The sequence below is a fragment of the Dipodomys merriami genome, unplaced genomic scaffold (genome assembly GCF_024711535.1).
Source record: "Dipodomys merriami isolate MVZ:Mamm:240054 unplaced genomic scaffold, mDipMer1.0.p SCAF_44, whole genome shotgun sequence".
NCBI classification, from domain to species: Eukaryota; Metazoa; Chordata; class Mammalia; order Rodentia; family Heteromyidae; genus Dipodomys; species Dipodomys merriami.
Genome location: NW_027206002.1, coordinates 4259150 through 4281941, shown reverse-complemented (window position 1 = coordinate 4281941; position 22792 = coordinate 4259150). Strand labels below are relative to the sequence as shown.

Genomic DNA, 22792 nt, shown 5'->3' with positions numbered 1-22792 from the left:
CTGAGGTGTGTATGTCCCAGTCCTGGGGCTTGAACTCAGGACCTCGGTCCTGTCCCTGAGGTGTTTAATTTTATGTTTTTCTCATATCTATTGCTCTACCACTTGAGTCACAGCTTCACTTAATATTTTTTTAAAAAAATAATTAATTAGAGATAAGAGTCTCATGGATTTTTCCTGCCTGGACTGGCTTTGAATCACAATCCTCAGATCTCTGCCTCTTGAGTAGGTAGGATTATAGACATGAGCCACTGGCACCCGGCTGAAATGATTTTTCTATACCAGGATACCATAACCATTTATCCATATTATAATGTTTTTGTAGTTTTAGGATTAAATCTTTGTTCAATTTTTAGTTGATTTTGGTTTGAAGATTGAAGAATAGATGCAGAGTTTTTTTTTTCTCTTTCACTAACCAATAATCCCAATTGTATAGATTGAACAATTCATCTCTCTTTTGGTCATTTGAGATGATTGAGGATGTAGGTTTAAAGCAGTGTGACTCATAAGGGGGTGACAGTGGGGTCAGCTCTTTAAGCCTTTCCTCAAAAGGAAGTATATAATGCCAAACCACAAGTTTAGTCTTCATATTTCAAAATATTTTAGAAACTCAGTACAGTACATTTTCTAACAGTACTTAAGTTTTAAGTTACTAGGGACACATAAGAGGAACTTGACTAAAAGTACATCTTGTTTTCAGTTGATGTTTGACATTTCTCAAATGCCATCAAATAGAATGTTTTGATAACAGCCATAATAATAATAATAATTGAGTTCTACTGTTATGTGATTTTTTTGTTTTAATACATTTTAATATTCAGCTAAATTTTTGTAATCCAGTAGAGTCATTTGGTATACTGAAGTATATTTAATTTTCTCTTTTCAGATAATTAGTTTGTTAAATGTGTTTACACCACAAAAAACTCTAGAAGAATTTCAAGATGTGTAAGTATCAATTGTATCAAAGATGGAAAAAATTTAGAAGAGAAGTAGCCAATTTCTAGTATTTAGGAAATGTAGGGGGCCATCCATTTCTTAATGATACCATACATACTCTTTTGTCTATGAATGACACTACAAAAAAAGGGGGTATTAATATTTACTTTGTTTTGCCTAGAATTCTCTTATTCCTGTGACTGATCAAAGATAAGTGCAGAGAATTCCTCAGAGCAGGCAGTGACCATTGCTGTGTCTACTTTATTTTACTGAACTACAAAATTTTCTTCAGTTCTCGATAGGTGTTTATGAGTATTACTTGAAATGATTGTGTCATTAAATAGTCTGTGTTTTATAGACTTTTTTTTCAGTTTGATCTCAGGATCTTATACTTGCTAGGACACACCTCTAAGCCCTTTTTGTACTAGTTATTTCTGAGAAAATGGCTTCCTGCCCAGGCACTAGCCTGAGCCACAATCTGCCTGTTTTAGGATTCTTAGTGTAGGTAGAATAACAGGTGTACACCACCTGTTGGGAAGAAGTCTCAAAACCATTTCTGCCTGAGCTGGCCATGAACCACAATCCTCCCAATCCAGCCTCCCAGCTTTCCTTGCTAGCAGTGAGATGAAATACTAGTCTACCATATTGATGTTCAACTTGATCCTACATTTATTGGTGTATTCAATCATAGAACAAATGATTGTTCACCACGTGCTATATGTTCTTTTGGAGTAAGTGTACCTTAGTGACAAATGGAAGCAAAATTCCCTTTATTACAAATTTTAGGTAGCCAACACCCTCCTAGATCCTGCCAGAGAAGAAAGATAATAAATAGGTAAGGAAAGTATGTAGTTCCCTAGAATATATTCAGTGCTTGGATAAAAAGTCAAGCTGGGTTAGTGTTGGGAGGTTGGGATTCATGCTACAATTTTAAATAGGAAGGGTTCTCCAGAGAGAGCCAGTAGGGGAGAGAGAGAGTGAAAGGGAGGGAAAGAGAGAGAGATGGGGGAGGGGGAGCCTTATGTGAGGTAGCAGCTGAGATGCTATCATGGCTTGCTCTAAATGCAAAGGCCACAGAGCTAGAGAAGCCAGTGTATACCTTTCCATCTAAGACCCAATGCTTGAGAACCTCAGAGACCACTGGTGTCTTAGTCCTAGAACTAGGGAGCCCACAGTTCTGATGTCCAAGGCCAGCAGTAGAAGTCTGTCTCAGTTCATGTAGAAGAGACCAGTTAACCAGTTGCAGCCCTTGGCTGATTGGATGTCACACACCCACATTCAGACTCACCTCTACAAACACCTTCCCACACAAACCCTAAATAAGGCTCTAGCAGGCTTCTAGGTAAAGTATTACCTAATCTGTTCAAGTTGACACTCAAAATGAACCATGACAGGCTAGTTGGGGAAAGACCTCAGCAAGTTGGTGATATGTAAAGGAAGTCTTGGAGGAGATGAGGTCTTTGTGGCGAGGTGGAGTGGAGATTAAGGGAGATGGTCGGGGCAGAGCAACAGTAGAACATGCTTCGTGTGCCAGGCAAGAAGCCAATGTGGCCAGTAAAGCAGGAGGAGAAGATGGACATTACAGGAGCCCCTAGGTTACTAAGGCAAGTCAGAGTAAGATTTCCGGTAGAGTTATTAGCTTGCCTGGCTTGTTTTTTTAAAAGAATGACTTGTTTCTGAGTAGAAACCTCTGTAAAGTGGAGACACAGAAACCCAATTAGGAACAGAGGCTTCTGCAGCTATCCACATGAGAGATTATGGTGGATAATAAGCTTAAGGAAAGAGACTAGACATTGAAATGGAGAGGAAACTTGTGGGGAAATGAGGTTGGAAGTTTTCTTTTCCTCTTATGATCACTTTTTAAAAATAGACTCTTACTTTTAGAGCAATTCAGATGCATAGCAAAATTTAGCAGAAGATAGGAGTTCCCACATGTCCTCCCCTCCCCCTGCTTACTCCCAGTTATCAGTGTCCTCCACCAGAATAGGGCATTTGTTAAGACTTTCTTTATAAATGTTGTTTCTTACCAGCATGGCTTAATGCTGGTAAGAATGATCAAGTAGAGGAGAAACAAGTAGGAAAATTTGTGCAAATTTTTATTTGCCATGATATAGATGATGTTTGATTTTTAACTTGAAAAATACATTCTTTGGAAAATTTTTACACAGTTAAATTTTCTTTCCAAATACTCCTTAAAAAATGCATTGAGTTTTTTTTTTTTTACTTTAGCTAATTCAGTGATTAGATAGTGAGCTATTACTGTTTCGTAAAATGTTTGATTGAATAAACCATAAGGAATTTGGTGTCATTTTCCTGTAATGGCTGATTTTTTTTTTATCCTCAGGTATTTGGTTATGGAATTAATGGATGCTAACTTATGTCAGGTTATTCATATGGAGCTGGACCATGAAAGAATGTCCTACCTTCTGTACCAGATGCTCTGTGGTATTAAACATCTGCATTCAGCTGGTATCATTCATAGAGTAAGTAATGACATAATGATTTTATTTTTAAAGTAATGTTATTCAGTTATTACAATCCTTCAGATAGAAAAGAACTTTGTTTTAAATTTGGCAATATTGAAAATTCAAATAAACTATCAAATCATGTATTTCAAAACAATAGCCAGATGAGAAAGCATTTGTGGAGTACCTAGCTTGTCCAGTCCCTGTGTAAGCCAGCACTATAGATATATCTTTTTCTACAGAAAAAAAATTTTTTTGTTTTAAATTTTAAAGTAACTTAAAACTTTGAGAAAACTGCAAGTATAGGACAAAGAACTCCCAAATACCCTTTACTCCATTTTTTTAAATCCCTTTTGTAGTGATCAAGGAAAATAAAGAGAAAATTATGAAGATACTGTCAGCACTGTCGGGTAGCAGAATTTAAAAAACAGGAAAGCTGCCAGGCACCAGTGGCTCACATCTGTAATCCTAGCTACTTAGGAGGCTGAGATCTGAGGATCACGGTTCAAAGCCAGCCTGGGCAGGGAAATCTGTGAGACTCTTATCTCCAATAAATCATTCAGGAAACCGGAAGTGGCAAAGTGGCACAAGTGGTATAGCACTCGCATTGAGCTGAAGAGCTGAGGGACAGCATTCAGGCCCAGAGTTCAAGCCCCATGACCAGCAAAAAACAAAAAACAAAATAAAACAATGAAACAGGAAAGCCAGATGCCAGTGGCTCAGTCCTGAAATTCTATCTGCCAAGGAAACTTGAGAACTGAAGGATCAGAGTTTGAGGCCAGTCTGTGCAGAAAAGTCTGAATGACGCTATCTCCAAAATAAGCAGAAAGTAGGACTGGAGGCGTATCTCAAGTGGTAGACTGCCAGCCAAGCAAGCAATGAGCAAATGTGAGGCCCTACATTCAAACCTTGTACCACAAGGAAAAAAAAACACAAACAGGGAGGTATAATATAATTTTCTAAGCTATTTTTATAATTTTTTGTATTGCTGTATAAAGCAGACCATTGTAGAATCTTTAAGCACTGAAAATGTTAGAGACTGAAAGCAGGGAAATACAATTTTGTTGAAAACTAGTATTCTTAGCATTGCTTGAATTACTACTATGCTAATTTTATTGACAGGCTGTCTAGATCTGTCTAGATCATTCCCAGCAGTAAGAGCCTCTTCTCTGACCTGAAGTCTGTGTGGGAAAGGAAGTAGTGGGAACAAGGACAGTGATGCCTGTTAATAGAGAAGCATTCAGAGGTTTAACAGTATTAATTCCTCCTGATATCTCAGGTGCCAGGAAAGGTCGGTCCATCACAGCCACTAAATGGAGGCCTCCTGCGGTGGTGGAGCCATTCACCCAGGAAAAACAGAGACATGGCCCCTCCTATAAGCCTTGGGTCTGTGGCACAAGGCCAGGAGAGTAGTCCATATCCCATTCTCCTGGGGCCTTGTATGCTGATAAGCATCAGTCTGGCCTCCAGTTAGGTTATTCAAAAGTGAAGCCTTTGCTGCCACCTAGTGGTGAGTTCAAATGATACAAATTGTGGTGGTATGTTCACTTTAAAAACAACACTAGGCTCCTAAATTAAAAAGAAAAGATTCCTAACAAGCCATTCTATTTCTTCTCCTAATGATATATACCTTTAATTTTATTAAATTTATGCATTCAGCTGGCTGCAAATAAAAATATTTGGAAAACAGAAAACATTGTACTGAACACATACAAACATTTTTGTCAGTATTCCCCAAACAATACAATGTAACTACTATTTGCATAGCGTTTCCAGTGTATTAGGCATTATAATTCATGTAGAGGTGATTTAAAGTATACAAGATGATATGCATAGAACATAGTATTATTTTATATAAGGGACTTGAGGGTCTTTGGGCTTTTATATTCATGGAAATCTTAGAACCAATCTCCAGCTGATACTGAGAAATGGAAGTATTTGCACAATACTTGCAGGTGGACTAAAGTGGCTGGAGGACCTCTGTAGATGGCCTGGTAGAAATTTGGTTGCATTCTCTGTGTGTGTGTGTGTGTGTGTGTTTGTATGTGTGTATGTATCTGTGTGTGTGTGTGTGTGTGTGTGTGTGTGCACGCTTAAGATTGAACCAGGGCCTTATGCTTGCTAGGCAAGTGCTCTACCACTTGATCAACATCCCCAGCCAGACATTTGTTTTATTGCATTTTAAATATCAATTTATCAATTTCCCATTCAAATGTCACTGGATTCAGGGAGTTTCGGAAAGAGCATCTGACAGTATTAAAGCATAATTGCAGTTTTTATAGATTTTAATAGGTTCTCGGCATATCCTGGGAACAACTTCACAGCATCATCGTCTTGAGGCATCCCTGCAACGCCTTTGTGGCCTGTCACTTGGGAAGCTTTCCAGTCAGGTGCTAAGATTCACACTTTTAAGTACCCGTGAGGTAACCATGTGGCAGTAACCCTCCAATTTGACTTTAAGCTACATAGTTGAATACTGTGAGGAGAAAAGATGGAAGTTATTTAGAAGTAACAGTTTCTAAGGTGAATGTACAAGCTAGGCAGTCAGATTTCTGAAGCTTGAGGGAGGGCCTACAGTGATCAGTGCAAAGGAAGGCCCTTATGGGGGGAGAAGGGGATAGAGTTATTGTGTTAGGTGTTGAAAAATGTAGTTGAGTATGTACATTGATTCAACATTTTCTCAGTGTCCTCTATGCCAGGTAAGGCTTCTGAATCTTGGGGAACAGTGAGAGAACTATGTCTTCCCACAGTCAGGGAAGAGGTGTAGGTGCCAGTAAAAAGAACCGGTGATTTGCCAGGTGCCAGTGACTCATGTCTATAATTCTAGCTATTTAGGAGGCTGAGACCTGAGGATTGCAATTCAAAGCCAGCCCAGGCAGGAAAGTTTGTGAGACTCATCTCCAGTTAACTGCCAGAAAACCAGAAGTGGTACTGCGGCTCAAAGTGGTAGAACTCTAGCCTTGAATGAAAAAGTTCAAGGACAGTGCCTAGGCCCAAGACCCAAAATCAAAAAAACAAAAACAAAAACAGGTGATTTAATGTATTACATCCAGTCTGTGGGGCCAGTGACATGGGTGGTAGAGTGTTAAGTCCTTTTGACAGAAGACAGTTGAAATAAGCAGTCATGAAATTCCTCTTCCAAGTGGAGAAAGAGCCACAAGAAGACTCCAGAGATAGAAAAGTCTGAACCTGGGCTGTCCAGTGTGGTAGCCTCCAGCCACATACAAACATTGAGCCACTAGCCAGAAGTGGCTATAATTGGAAAATACATCCTTGACTTCATAGACTTAGCATAATTAAAAGAATATGAGATGCTAATGATGTTTTGTGTTAGTTATGATCTACAATGATAATAGTATAGATCTGTTGGGTTAGATGACACACATTATGGAAGTTAATTTCACCTGTTTCTGTTTACATTTTTTAACATGGCTATTAGAAAATATAAATTACAAACCTGGTTCACATTATATTTCTATTGAACAGTGCAGTTCCTGACTGATGAGTCGATAGGTTGGAGTGGGTTAGTTGGAGTGGTGGAGGAGCAGTGTGTGGAGGACGGAATGGGTGGTGGAGATAAGAAAAAAGAGATGAGCAGGATGGCCCAGGGACTGGGAAGAGGTTTGCAAGCTCTTGAGTTTTAAGCAAAGGAGAAATGGAAGCGGGAGATTTCTTTATTTTTGCTTTTGGTTTCTTTTGGGTCTGGGACAAGATCTTGCAAAGTTTAAGGGTTAGGCTAGCCTAGAACTTTGACCCTTCTGCCTCCCTCTCCCAAGTACTGGGATTACCAGTGTATATCAAGCCTTGCCTATCTGACTTCTTCAAGCTAATTTATATGAGTTTAACATTTGCAAGTAGGATTTTCCAAAATTGTTCCAACTTGCCTAGTTCTACCTGTCTTCCATACACAGAAGTCACTGACTTACAGCTCCTCACCTGTGAGAAATTGGGTCTCTTATCTTTGGTTCATTTTATTAATTCAAACCATTTTTTCCCCTAGGATTTGAAGCCTAGCAACATTGTAGTGAAATCAGACTGCACCCTAAAGATCCTTGACTTTGGCTTGGCCCGGACAGCATGCACCAACTTTATGATGACCCCCTACGTGGTAACTCGCTATTACCGGGCCCCTGAAGTCATCCTGGGCATGGGCTACAAGGAGAATGGTGAGTACAGACAACTATGCAAGCTGTGATGCTTAAAACTAGCACTGGCCGGGTGCCGGTGGCTCATGCCTATAATCCTAGCTACTCAGGAGGCTGAGAGCTGAGGATTGCAGTTCAAAGCCAGCTCAGGCAGGAAAGTCTATGAGACCCTTATCTCCAATTAATAACTAGAAAACTGGAAGTGGCACTGTGGCTCAAGTGGTAGAATGCTAGCCTTGAGCAAAATTGCTCAGGTATAGCACTCAGGCCCTGAGTTCAAGCCCATGACTGACAAAAACAAAAAACAAAAAAACTAGTACTGGTGGTCCTCAGTAGTTTCTTCTCTTTCAAAGCATATGAAACATATGCTGCACATCAGTTATCGCAATCCATGGGTCCGTTCTTAATTTTGTATTCCCTTAGCTAAAATCCTTCATTTTCAAAATTATATAGTTGAACTTTTTCTAATCAACATATAATATGCCTGTAGTAGAAAAGTGTGCACACTCTGCGTGTGCATCCTGCTCTGATCGTGCCTGCATAACCAGCAGCCCCCAGGGCCTTCCCCAAGTGCCCTGGCTGTGTCTTAACCCACACATTATCCTTATTCCCCAAGCAAAGAGTGAATATACTTATTTTTTAAATTTACTGTACATGGAATAATGCAACATGTTCTTTGAAAGTTGGCTTTTAACAGATCACATTTGCTCGAGTCTTCTGGAATGAGTGTATGCATTCATTTCAGTGCTTTGTAATCTCTACTACTGCTCTGAGAGGCCCAGCTCCATGAGCATCCTGGAGAAGAGGAGATAGTCAAACCCACCATTCTCTTTCCCTCATATGTGCCCACCCACAGCAGCATGTAGACACCTCTGCCAATGAGACCTGAGGCATGGGGTTGCGCCCGGTCCACAAGAGAGGCCAACACTATGTTGTTGTGCTTAGACTGGATCCTGCCCTGATCCCAGTCCATTGCCTACTGAGCACTGCTCTTTTCTGATTGGCTGTTTAGAAATTATTATTCAGCCAGGGGTGATGGTGGCTCACCTCTATAGTCCTAGCTGCTCAGGAGGCTGAGATGTAAAGATCAGGGTTCAAAGCCAGCCCGGGGAAAAGTCCATGAGACTTTTATCTCCAATTAAGTACCCAAAAAGCCAGAAGTAGAGCTGTGGCTCAAGTGGTAGAGCACTAGCCTGAGCAGAAAAGCTCAGAGTCAACGCTCAGACCCTTAGTTCAAACCCCAGGTCCGGTGCCCCTCCCCCTCTCCCGCCCCCCCCCCCCCAAAAAAAAAGAAAAGAAATGACGTGCTGGGTTTTTACCAGAGCTCCCACTGACAAGCTAATGTGTAGTGTGCCTGGTCTTGATTGGGAGGGGGTTTGGAGAAAAGAGATGTGGGCTCTCTAGCTGGCTTTTAATCACCTGGTGTTTGGTAGTGGACATCTGGTCTGTCGGGTGCATCATGGCAGAAATGGTCCTCCATAAAGTCCTGTTTCCAGGAAGAGACTGTATCCTTCACAGGGAGACACCCAGCACTTGGCTGGCTGGGTGTGGGACGGGCGTGTGCCCCTGAGAAGCTTTATGTTCATAGCTACTTCTTGTTTCTGGTTTGTTTTTTTTGTGTGTTTGTTTTAAGCTGTAAAGCATTGGAATCTTTGGCACTAAGGCCCCAGATTGCTGCAAACTGAAGGCTAAAATAGAGGTCAGCAATCACTCATACTGTATAAACGGTTCACCCCTAGCTAGCAACTTACTTTTCCATATTTGTGTGTGTAGTACACCGTTAGAGTTCCTTTTCTCCTCACTTTTGTTTTGTTCATGGCACTTCATAATTTTATCATTTCATTTTATTTTCAGTTGATATCTGGTCAGTGGGTTGCATCATGGGAGAGCTGGTGAAAGGTTGTGTGATTTTCCAAGGCACTGACCGTATCCTTCCCCGAGACCTTGACCCTGGCCATGCTTTCCATATGGGCAGCATGAGCGCACCTACTTACAGATGCTCAGAAGGAAACGTCACGCTCCACACTGTGTTCTCAGGGGGCTTTGTGGTGTGTGTTAACTTAGTGTCACAAACCAAATGGCTCCGTTTTACATTTTGTTCTTAACTACCTGTGTTGGTTCTATAGAGACTTGGAGTTATGTTAAGCCAATTGTGTTAGCTCCTAATTTTATAAAAAATAGCTAGATGTGTAGAAGAAATCATTTACTTTTTGATAAATGTATTCTGATATTTAAATGAAAATACTGTTGTATAAGTTAGTTCACTCCATTAATTCTATTAAGAAAGATGCTATCTAAATTAATGAGCTAATACGCTTGTGTGATTGAATCAATCAAAATGTTTTGTTCTTTGTTGGTATGCATTAAAGTATTTCCCTTAATGTAAGAATAAAAACATACATCTGAGACCTAAGTTAAAAAAAAAAAAAGTTGTGAGGAACAAATGTGAGTTCTTCTAGTTTGTTACTTTGCTGGTGTTTTATGGGCATTTAAAAGGCTCCAACCTACTATGGAAGGCATTAAATACAAAAGATTAACTCACACAGTGGTGAGCAAATACAGCAATACAGCATAGCACACAGGAGGATAGACACTATAACAGTTATAATAGCTTTCTTTCCTCATAGTCCTTCTTCCATCTTAATATTTTTTGCCCTTTTCCTTTGTGTTCTAATCTTGTAATATTTCTGTTAGTTTGTATTTTGTTTTTGCTATGAAAACTCAAAATGGTCTCTCTTTGGTAGCAGATCAATGTTAACTTAAAGGAAATCATGCTTTGTACGAATTCTTCACCACATGGACTTAGAATGAAAGTATTTTCTATTACCCTCCTTTACATTTCCCACACCATAGATTATGTAAGACGTGAAGTTAAATATAGCATTTAATTTTGTTCTAATAATTTTTCTGGAACTTTTCTGTAGTTCTACCTTAGATTCACTTGTTTCAAACTATAAGGAAGTCTTAGAAGAAAAACTGGGGTATTCTAGAGGTTAATAATTTTAAAATATTTACTGAGTAGTTTGTCCTAATTTTTATTCATTGTGTGCCTTTTCTTGTTTTACTAAACATATTTTCTCCAAACTATACAAACATGAAGAATGTAGGTACCTTAGTGCATTTTAATACTTTAAAGTTCATACTTTACATGTTAACATGTTGCATGGTCATGAATTAATGTTTTACAAGTAATGTTAGTTTCCTTTTCTAAAGAAAGTTTGCCAGATTTTTCAAACATTAAGTGAAATTTGGGGTCACAGAAGTCAAGTTGTGGTTCTCAGAGTCTTTAGATTTTTTGACCTGAGGAGAAAAGGAACTCTTGTCCCCACTGTTGCCTAAGAGAAAGCTTTAAGCAGGCCAGTTTGAGCCCAGGGTCAGACTCCTCTGTGGCAGCCATATGTCCGTGAGACATTCTGGCCTCCTCTGAGTCTTGGACAGGATCATGACAGTTAAATAACAATGGTGTGTATACCACACCCAGGAAATCCACCAGGCTTGCCTGGGTCTTTTCCTTCCCCCCATTGCTGACATCTATGAAAATGAGCCTGTACCATTATTATAATCCATCAGATCTGTATGGAGCACCTCTGCCTGTTTCTAGTCTACGTTAGGTTTTGAAAGGCTCTCAAAAGCAGCAAGGTTAGGGTAAAAGAGGACAGAGAAGGAGATCTCCCAGAGGTAGTTCATTGTCTACTGGGACATGGCAGAAGCTCACTCCAGGCAGAGAGCAGGGCCTACAGTCCCATCTACTTTGAAGGTCTACCTGTCCATTGGCCTTGTGGAAGTCTGGAAATACCAGTTAGTAAAAATATCAAGTGTAATATTGCAGTGAGAGATCTAGACTAAAGAAGTAAATGTGGGAGTCATCAGTCTGTTAATAGCACTGAATTCTTGAGCTGGTCACAAGCGCTTAGATAGAGAGGGAAAAAGGAAGAAAATGAGGGCTGATAATTGACCATTGGATGAGCAGAATTTTCATGAAGCTCATAGCACAGTGAAGATATGTTTAGGAAAGAATGAGAAGTTGGGAATTAGAGACAGAAGTGTAGGTAACTTTTTATTTTTCAGTACTAGGGCTTGAACTCAGGGCACTACACTTGCTGGACAAATGTTCTATCACTCAAACCATGTCTCCAGCCTCTGTACATATTGGGTTATTTTTCAGATAAGTTCTCTGGTTTTTGGCTTGGGCCAGACTTAAGCTGTGATCCTCCTACCAAAGCTTCCCACATAAGGGAGATGACAAATACGTACTATCATACTCAGTTTACTTGTTCAGATGGGGTGTTGCTAGGTTGTTTTTTTTTTTTTTCCTGGGCTAGCCTCAAACCATGATCCTCATAATCTCTACCTCTCAGGTAGCTGGGATTACAGCTTTGAGCCTCTGGGCCTGGCCAGTACAGATAACTCATCAAAGGAGATACCTGTGCAAACAGAAGAAATGGCATGATCGCTACTGGGATTGAAGGAGTATCAAAACAAAGTGGCTGTGCTAGAATGTGACTCAGTAATAGAGTACCAACCTAGCAAGTGTGAGGCCCGAGTTCAGGCCCCAGTACTAGCAACTAGCAACCACAAAAGAAAAAACTGGCTGTGTTCTCCTATGGGAGAGAAAAAGCATTATGTCTAGCCAGGTGCTAGTGGCTCAAGCCTATAATCCTAGCTACTTGGGAGGCTGAGATATGAGGATCAAGGTTGAAAGACTGCCCAGGCAGGAAAGTCTGTGACACTCATCTCCAATTAATTACCAAAAAGCCAAAAGTGGAACTGTAGCTCAAGTGGTAGAACTCTAGCCTTGAGCAGAAAAGTTCAGGGACAGTACCCAGGCACTGAGTTCAAGCCCAAGGATGGACACCCCCCCCCCAAAAAAAAAGAAGAAGATGAGTTTATATGTCTATGTACTGAGGGATTTCAAAATGACCTAAGTTTGTTTCCCAAGAAATGCCTCAGTCAATCACCTTTTTGAGCTGTTGTTTATGTGATTCCCCCACCCCCAGCTTTATTTTCAGGTTCAATATCACTTTCCACACACATCATCCTAGTAACCCCAAGCCTGACAAGCACCCTGTGAACTAGGCAGGGCCGGCCGGTTACCTTCTGCTTTGTGCAAATAACGAGGCTGCCCTGAGGAAGATTGGCTTCCCTGACACCTGAGTCTGAAACCCAGGTCGTGTACTTTGAAAGGAAGTAAAGTGCATTACTAGATTTCATAGGAATGGTGGAGCTGGGTCCATGCCAACTAAAACAGAATGACAATTGAAAGCTATCGCTGCTCAGTCTCAGGAATATGTTCATGTGGGAAAGGCCCAGGCCTATAGTGTAGGAAGGCCAGAGCCCTGCTTCCACCCCCCTTACTCACTCTGTCATCTTTGGCTAGCCTGTCCCACGGGACTTCAGTTGCCCACCTATAACAGATCAGATGGGTCTCTCATATTCTTCTTCCTTAGAGAGCTGTGCACCTAATATCATGTTTAATCATTTCTACCACAGACTTAATCATCTCTGTCATAATTTTATTTTGAACTAGACTAGGAAGGCAAATAAATCTCATTGTTTTGATTTAATAAGTTGTGATCATAGTTTATAGATGCAGAGTATGTGGGTGTTTTTTTTTAAGTACTCTTAATTTGAAAGTCCAAACTTTACCTATTTAGATCCAAATGCTTCTACAGACCTGGTTGGGGGAGGGGGTATGTGGCATAGTTGCTTACTTGGCCATAGGTATAAAAAAATAATTTTTCTTTGAATGGTGGTATCACATGTAATATGACTATAAGGCACGTCAGTTGTATTTTCCTCAAGAGATTCCTTAGATATTGATCAGTGGAATAAAGTAATTGAGCAACTAGGAACACCGTCATCAGAGTTCATGAAGAAACTTCAGCCAACTGTGAGGAATTATGTAGAAAACAGACCAAAGTATCCTGGAATCAAGTTTGAAGAACTCTTTCCAGATTGGATATTTCCATCAGAATCTGAACGAGACAAAATTAAAAGTAAGATGTCCTTTTATTCTGATGCAGATGATGCTGTTTATCCATGTTTGTACTCTAAAACCTGTGCATACTAGGAGATAAGCTAGTTGAAACCCTGAAACAAAGCCTAGATGTCTGCCTGTGTCAAGATATTACAGAGAGAAAGCTTAAAGGCTAAGAGATGTCTTGCTTTGGCCAAAATTAAAACATTGAAATTACTTTGTATTGAATCAGCAATCCGATTTTAAAGTTTTCAGCTATAAAGAACACTTAAATGAAGATTCTAGCTTTGTAAACTGAGTGTGGCATAGTGGCACACTCCTATAGTCCCAGCACTCCAGGGACTGAGGCAAGAAGAGTTTGAGATAAGCCTGGGCTGTATAATAAGTCTTGTCTTACTAAGAGACATGCAGCCTTCCCTGGCAGGTGAGAACAATTAAAACGCTTTACATACATGATTTTGTGCAATTAATATTCAGCAATACAAATGTTTTCAACAGGGCTGGAAAGGTGACTCAGTGGTAGAGTGTTTGCCTTGCATGTGTGAGGCCCTGGGTTCGATTCCTCAGCACCACATAAGCAGAAAAAGTCAGAAGTGGGGCTGTGGCTCAAGTGGTAGAGCACTAGCCTTGAGCTGAAGAGCTGAGGGACAGTGCCCGGACCCAGAGTTCAAGCCCCACGACAGACAAAAAAAAAAAAAAAAATGGTGGCCACTTTTTCTTAGAAGTCTTTGGCTCTTCTTTGTTCTTGCTCGAACATGTCTCATTATTCTGTCTATGCTGTCACATTTAGTTCTCTACTACGTGGTTTTGTTTCAGACAAATAGCATAAGCATACTAATCTAGTATTTGTTTTCCCCCTTAGCAAGTCAAGCCAGAGATCTGTTATCGAAAATGTTAGTGATTGATCCAGACAAGCGTATCTCTGTGGATGAAGCCCTGCGTCACCCATACATTACTGTTTGGTATGACCCTGCAGAAGCGGAAGCAGTTAAGTGTCCATTTGGAAGTTACCTACATGAGCAGCAGGGCTTACTTTTCCTAGATCCTCCCTCTGTTTGTCTGAAAAGCTACAGATGAACAGCAGGCTCCTGAGTACAAAATTAAAGGCCCACACCCTGTGTCGGATACCTTGATATTGAGGCTGAACATGCTTATTCGGTGATGACATAGTTGCCTTTGGCAAAAGCTGATGTTTAATGATGACTTAATAAGCATCTGTTTTGTGCCTGGCCTTACACCATGCACTTTGCTCTTACTCAGGCCCCTGAACCAGAGAGACTAAATGACTTGCTAGAAGTGACAAGGTTGTTTATATTATTCTCTGAGGCATCTGGGCCTCCCTGTCCTCCTGCACAAGGAGTTCTCTTCCGCATTGGTGCTCATGTCCATTTTCCATGGCAATGCTGTGTGAATGAACTTTGCCTCTCCAATTCAGAGCCCTAAATAAGAGGATACAAGCAAAGCCCACGACACAGTGCCACGCACAGAACAGCTTTCATATAGCGGTGCTGGGCTTAATCTCTGTGGCTATTAATTTTGTGATCACATCTGGCAGATGACTGTGGAGGGTCCTAAAGTCATGTGGTTAAGAGGATTATTAGTAACAGCTCTCTTTTTTGCCTATTTTTCCTTATTTTGATTCTAAAACTGCTACAGTAGCATAGGTATGACAAAATTGCTTTAATAAAATGTGCTAATGAAACTAAATCTATATCACAAATAGTGTAGAGATATTTCAAGAGATGTTACCTTTTTTTATCATGCCTCATTGTTCTTTGAACTGTTGACCTTACATGCCATTTCATTTTTAGCCACCACCTCAAATTTATGATGCCCAGTTGGAAGAAAGAGAGCATGCAATTGAAGAATGGAAAGGTAAAGGAGCTTACTTTAAACCTTACTGATGACATGTTTTTGCAATCTTGAAAGTTTTAAATTTTGACCTGAGCCCTTAGGAGGAAGCTAGAGATTCTCTAGTGCTCTTCCTCTTTCTCTGTCTGCTTAGTTGAAAAAGAACTTGAAAATGTTTAAAGGAAACCTATATACTGTTTGTATTTTCACTGGATTTTACAGTATCAACTACTGGTTTGTCAACTAAAGTCAGTAACTGTATCACACCTATCTAGATAACATGTTGCAAATTTGTCAAGTAACCTCTTACAAAATTTCCTGTCTAAGCAGATACCAAGGATCCCGGCTGAGGATCATATGAACTTATGCATTATGTTTTAGGCCATGTATATATTTTTAAAAAATCTAGTTTGAGGGGAAATAGCCAATTAAAAATAGACAAGAAGATATTATTTATCAGCATAAGATTAACCTTACCACCAAAAACTAAACTGGTATAAAAATGCTGACTAACAGGTATTCATTGAAAAGCAGGGTCAGAGCTGGGCATCACCATATCTGGGTGCACAGCTGGGTGCATATCTGTAATCCCAAATACTTGGGAGGCAGAAACAGGAAGATTACCATTTTGAGACCACCCCAAGCAAAGGCACTGAGACACTGTCTTGAAAACAAAACAAAAGAACCAGGCCTGAACCCTTCCCAGAATTGGGTGTGCACACGTGCAGCATTCAACCACTTTCATGGACCCAAGTATGTGCTTGCATTGTGCTGTTAGTTCATGAATGCTGAAATGTTAGGAACCCCTAACAACTTACACTGTTCAATTAGTTGTTCTTATCAGTGAAAGTTGGAAACTGCTAAGACATGATTTAAGTGTATGGATTCATTTCTGTTAAGTCTGAAGGAGGCTGCAGCCCACATGTAGATGATGGTGGTAACACTGGAGAACCACAAGTAATGATGGAGAGAAACACATTCAGATACTTGAAAATCATCTGATCCTTTAAAATATCTACAAGAACTGCTCTGCTCATTTGTGCATTCCCCTCCCTTCCTGCTCCTCTGATTCAGAACAGCCCTGCATTTACTGACTGTCCTTATAGTCTCGTTGAAAAGTTACATGGATTCTGGGGCCACAATGGTAGAAAAATTGCCTAACATGTAAGGTCCTGGGTTTGATCTCCAGCACTGAAAGAAAGAAAGATAGAAAGAATAAACAACAACAACAAAAAAGTGCCAGGTACCAGTGGCTTACACCTGTAATCCTAGCTACTCAGGAGGCTGAGATCTGAGGATCACGGTTCAAAGCCAGCCCAGGCAGGAAAGGTGGAGAAATTCCTATCTCCAATAAACCACCAGAAAACTGGAAGTGGTGCTGTGGCTCAAGTTGTAGAGCACTAGCTTTGAGCTGAAGAGCTGAGGGACAGCACTCAGGCCCAGAGTTCAAGCCCCATGACTGACCAAAAAAAATTATATATATAAAGGATCAAAATATGGATGCCCTAGTAGACTATATTAGTGAATTAACCATGTCTTGCCACTTAAAATAACACGTCACAGTGCCTGTGGAGGGTTCAGGTGATTTGGAAGCATTGTTTTTTTTTTGTTTTTTGTGTATATGTTTTTATTTATTTTTTAATTGTGAAAATACCGTACAGAGGGGTTACAATTACATGGGCAAGATAATGAGTACATTTCTTATCAAGCATTGTAGCCTCCTCCTTTGTTTCCTCTTCCCATCCTTTCCCATCCTCCCCCCACCTTCCCCCACTCAACCCTTCCCCCCCTCCGAGAAGCATTGTTGAGAGATGCAGAGACACTGACCAAGCATGTTAACTTGCCTTTCCATTTGAAGAGCTAATTTACAAAGAAGTAATGGACTGGGAAGAAAGAAGCAAGAACGGTGTGGTAAAAGATCAGCCTTCAGGTTAGTGATTGGTTCAATCATTTTCTTTACCTAATCAACTTATATAAATCGCAGCAGTGTGGGAAATGCCTGTGAGACCACCCCTGGACGTGAACGTCCAGTAAAACTGTGTTATGTGACATCATCTCTCACTTTCTGACATGACCTAGAGGTTGTATTGGTGTTTGTATTCTATCCTTGCAACAACTCCATTTTAGAGTCCTTACAGTGAGCTTGGCTCTTTGTTTAAAAACAAAAATAAAACAAGAAACCACCAAACGAGGGGCTTGGTAGCTCATGCTTATAATTCTAACTACTTGAGAAGCAGAAATCAGGAGGATTACAATCCAAAAACATCACAGTATCAGTAAAAAATAAGACCCTGTTTACAAATTAATGAACATGAGTGGGGTGGTAGCTTAGGTGGTAAGAGCCCCTACCTAGCAAGTGTAAGGCCCTAAGGTCAAGTGTTACTATTAAGAAGAAAAAAGGACAAAAAGAAGAATGCTAACATAAATCCAGGTAAAATGGAATTTGTTTTGTGTTTGTAAAATTTTTATACTTGACTTGCCTAGTGGTAGAAATCTAATGACTAGGTAATTGTATCATAGGGAGAGACTTAGCTATCAATGGTCTTAATCTATATATGTGGATTTCTTTTTGCTTACTAAATAAAACTTAAGTTATAGTTATTTGCTTAATCCTACTTGAAATAACAACCATATAAGTATAAATTGCACAGCTTATTTCTTGTTAAATTTTATATTCAACATGATATGTGTCAGGTATCTAGAGGTAAAATAACTTAGCAAGAATTTAGAATTTGTAAATACAAATCTACAACTACAAACACTAAACTCTGAAAGTCTGTGTATTTTTTTTCACACCAGACTAAAAAAATATGTATATTATGAAATCAGATAGCATCATTTTCCTCTAAAAATTAAATATCAATTTTCTGAACTCATAAACAAAAATAAAACGAATAAGAGGCCATTAATATTTTCCTTTGTGTGTTGTGTCTGCAGTATTTATTTCAGAGGTTTTTTTTTTTGCAGACAATTCAAGTGTTGAGCTTATGTTATTGGAGCTTATGTTATAACTGAAATGTTTGATGACACAGGTCCTATTCAGGCTTAACCTTGTTGTCATGCTTGTAGGATAAATTCATCAATTTCCTTTTAAAATGAAAGGTTTTTTTTAAGTTAGTTAGCATGAGCATATGGGACCATGTCCATCGTTAGCCACTGGAGAGGAAGAGGCATGTCACAGGGAAAGGCAGAAATACATGAAATCCTGGAGCAAAAGGAAGACTTAAGGGAAACTCCAAAATGTACACTCGACTAACTTCTTATTCTTACAATAGCTAGGACTGGGAAACTGCAAAAGGAAAGAGCCAAGAAGTGGCCTGACGTCTCATTGCCTGGATTTGCAGCAATGTCGTGCCTCAGATTTTATTCTATTTGGTTTTCTTAGCACAGATGCAGCAGTAAGTAGCAACGCCACTCCTTCTCAGTCGTCATCCATCAATGACATCTCATCCATGTCCACCGAGCAGACCCTGGCCTCAGACACAGACAGCAGTCTTGATGCCTCCACAGGACCCCTGGAAGGATGTCGGTGATAGGTTGGGAACAGGAAACATCATCAGTGGAGGAACGTTCACTTTCATGGTCGTCCCAAAAATGTGTGGGAGTTGATGGAACCAAATAGAAAAACTCCATGTTCTGCATGTAAGAAACACGATGCCTTGCCCCACTCGGTTCTAATAGGATTGCCTGCCTAGATTATAAAAACAAAGCCGATTATGTCTGAAGAAAAAGTACGAGCCACACTTATAGAGATTTTGTTCAAGATCATTTCAGGTGAGCAATTAGAATAGAAGACATTTTACAAGTCGTGTGGTGATAATGGTGACAGTTTCTCCTCATCTGTATCCGTTGGGACTTAGTGCATGTGACCACTTGCTTGGGCTTGCCCACCTGGCACTTTGGAAATCAGTATTTAATGCCAAATAATCTTCCAGGTAGTGCTGCTTCTAGAATGATCTCTTAATCCTCTTAAGTCATTTGGTGTCTGTCCAGAAAAAAAAAATAGATTTATATGTATTAATTGGCCACCATCATAATACGTTATCCTCTTTTATGGTATGATTCTATCTTTTGTATTTCAGAAATATATCATTAAATCTATTTAATAAAAATATAGCTTTTTAAAAAAAAACTTGTGATGTTTCAGGCTGAGAATTATCACTGCTAAAACCAAGACACTGTTTCCTCTAAATTGTTTAATGTGAGATGATTCCGCTTTACTGCATGAAAAAATTTTCAGTTTTGTGCTGCTTAAGATGTAAGTACCCTTGAATCCTGTCTTATCTCTTTTTTTTTTTCTTGGTTGTTGGGATTTCTTAGTAATTTTAAATGTTCCCTACTATTTCATGTTCTTTATCAGACACATAACACTTGGTCTCAATAACATGCTACCACGTAGGTTCCTGTACTCATTGCCTAAGGTTGACTAGAACTTTACAAAATCGTCTCAAGATCTGTCAACTACCAAGTGCTTCCTTCTTCAGATCCTGGCCTGACTCCTTTGCCCATCCACTCATTCAAGATGAAATACAAGGCCAACAGCACATTCTAACGCATTTTTCTTTCTCACTGAAAAAAAGCCAGGTCAGTCCCCTCAAAAGCCTGTTCTCCACTTTGTGGAGACAATTCCTTCTCCTAAGGGAAATCTATGATGTTCTGGAAAATTCTCCTAGAGGATAGTGACTCTTGAATGCTTTCTGGTTAAAACTGCTCACCTGAAATTGATTCTTTCACTTTCTGATGTGTAAATTCTATATGAAATTCATAAAGATGCTGAGTATTTATGTGTCAATGCAGAAATGGAGTTACGATGATTACGTTTGCCTACCTGTGCTCAGAATGATTTTTCCCTTGAGCTTACGTTGTTGCAATTCATATCTGTGTTCAATTATTTTGAAAGCTATTTGGCCAATGTTCTATAGAATGTGTTTCTGGGAGGACCTTTAATAAGAGTTTATCTTAAGTATTATCTGAAATATATGATTCTCTGCAGCAGTTGTATCTTAACGGTTGGTCTTATCACTGGAAACTGGAACCCTTGATGGACAGAATTGATCTTGAAATAAGGAATGGTTTTATATCAAGTCACTTAGATACTTTAAGTATGAAGTGGAAATTTGAACTTGGATAGAGGCAGAAACACCTATTATGTGGCTTAGCCCTGGAGGCCTAATGTTATACCTAAGAAAGTCATCACTATACACATATGTAAACATCAAAACTCACTAAATCTGTCTTTGAAGTGAAAACCAATAGGGAGTATTGTGCACTGCATGATCTGCCCTGAGCCATGTACAGGTGTACTGATGTCAGGCTTGGCTGGTCCCACTTACCAGGAGATACCTGAAGGTGGAGCAAGGTGCCACAGCGCAGCTTTCTGCTCACCTATTCCTGTGTGTGTCCCAGAAGCCTGTTGTCATGAATGGAGCCTGTGCTGGCATGGAAAGGTCGCTGTCCTGACCCTCTTCTGTCAGGTAGGCCAGTGTACCTGGACCAGTCACAGAACTCCACAGAAATACCTCACCCCAATGTCAGGGTCCTCCCTCCTGAGCCTAGATTTGCCAGGGTCCTGATGCAAGGCAGATGGTTTTGACCTGATCTCTATGGAGAAATGCTGGTATTGGATAATGAACTGAAAAAAAAATGTGCTCAACTTTTTCATCTTTTCTATTTTATTTTTGTAATTTATATTGTACACACCCTGGAAGTAACTATTTTGGACATGTATTTTTATAAACCAGGTAATTGATAGTTATCTGGGATTTGAACTAGGTTTGTTTCTTTTGTTGGGTTAGTTGTTGGTCAAAAAGGAAATGACCGCTTTCCCCCATGTCTGGGTTTCAATTTCAAGTGCAGATTCTAGAGGGCAGAGTCCTGTCAGGGTAAGAGAGCAGTCTAGGAGCACTGGCTGGGCAGAGTCGGACAGCTGTGGGTCTGCAGACCAAGCAGGGCTCTGTTCCTGCCTTTGAAACACTAAACTCAAGAGCTCCAGTGCTGGAGAAAGCCCTCTGCAGGACCCCTTGCTGACGCTCAGGGTCTGTATCTGGGACACTGGTTCAATTGGAACTGAGCCCTATGTATGTTATAACAGTGGCTGGGTTTGTCTGGTTGGTTTCTGATGTAACTCCTCTGATATTTCATACTGATGGTAAATACTGGTCTGACCTTTCAGATCGCATATCTCAAAAGTAACATTGCCTAATGTTTTATAATAAAATATACTATGTGTGTTTTGATTGGTAAAAAAATAATACAGACTACATTTTAAAAGAGAAATGTATAGCATGTCCTATTTGTGTGTATTTTTAAGTGACAGTTGACTGTATCTTTTATATCACCATCTCTGATTACAGACTTAACCTGAATGTGAGTAGGTGTTGGAGTGTAATGATTTCAGTCAAGATTTGCCAAGTGTTTTCACACTGAAAGCCAAGAAACATTTTGTTTGTTCCCTTACTGAAAGTGTTCTGCAGATTCCTGAGTCTTAAGTTTTTCAGAATAATTGTAATAAGTTTATACTTCAAAACTATGCCCATATAAAACCAAATACACACATAGCAAAACTATTTCCTCACAAATGAACCCAGAGAATCTGCCAGTCTATCTGTATTTGTATTCTGTAGATTCAGGAATGACACTGTGTGCTTGTTTTCTGCATAGGATGATCCACTTTCATCTCACCCTGCTTTCAAGCACCTTAGGATGTTTGAGTTTGGTTCACTTCTTTATTCTTTATCTTAAAAGAACTAGAAACATTACAGATAGATGGCTGTCAGTATTAATTTTAAAGGTGTTACGATTGGGAAAATGCTTCTCTTGACCTTAGTCCAGGTTCCATTTGTCTATCCTACTCCTCTGTATGCCCTTAATGGGCCTAAATATTTCATTATTTGTTGACCAAAATGGTCCATTGTAGGCAGGTGGGAGGGCTGGAGGAGTGCTAAAAATAATGTTTAATTGGCCACGTAATGTGGTCTTGAAGATTCTATTGCTACTCCTGTGAGAGAGAGAGAGAGAGAGAGAGAGAGAGAGAGAGAGAGAGTGTGTGTGTGTTGGTCCTGGGACTTGAACTCAGGATCTGGGCATTGTCACTAAGCTTTTTGGCTCAAGGCTAGCACTCTGCAACTTAAGCCACAGCTACACTTCCTGATTTTTTTTGTGGTTAATTGGAGTCTACAGCCTTTCCTGCCCTTGATCCTCAGATCTCAGCCTCCTGAGTAGCTAGGATTCCAGGTGTGAGCCCCAGGTGCTCTTACTCCTGTGGATTAACATAGAATGTTATCTTTAACAATAGTGAAGTTGTTTGAGTTTTTGTTTGTTTTCAGTCAGGGAAGTAAAAAATAAAACCAATAATGTTTCTTCTAAGTGAAACATTTAGGTAGTAGGCCTGTGGCTTAATCAGGTCTTCTGAAAGCAGAATG

At 39.9% G+C, this 22792-nt stretch overlaps 1 protein-coding gene across 5 annotated transcripts in view; it reads left to right on the top strand.

The window, feature by feature from the left end:
* Mapk9 (mitogen-activated protein kinase 9) overlaps positions 1–21741 on the top strand; it is a 40107-nt gene extending 18366 nt beyond the window's left edge. For 2 of the 5 annotated variants that reach the window (XM_069993845.1, XM_069993846.1), the window contains 9 exons: positions 884–942; positions 3278–3416; positions 7399–7564; positions 9398–9469; positions 13357–13539; positions 14383–14507; positions 15332–15395; positions 17230–17301; positions 18762–21741. In XM_069993845.1, coding sequence (XP_069849946.1) covers positions 884–942; positions 3278–3416; positions 7399–7564; positions 9398–9469; positions 13357–13539; positions 14383–14507; positions 15332–15395; positions 17230–17301; positions 18762–18904 — 1023 coding nt within the window. In that variant the 3' untranslated portion in view covers positions 18905–21741. Of the gene's footprint in view, positions 1–883; positions 943–3277; positions 3417–7398; positions 7565–8976; positions 9049–9397; positions 9470–13356; positions 13540–14382; positions 14508–15331; positions 15396–17229; positions 17302–18756 lie in introns of all 5 variants that reach the window. The other 3 variants (XM_069993847.1, XM_069993848.1, XM_069993849.1) reach the window with 3 other exon arrangements.
* The last annotated feature ends 1051 nt before the right edge of the window (positions 21742–22792 follow it).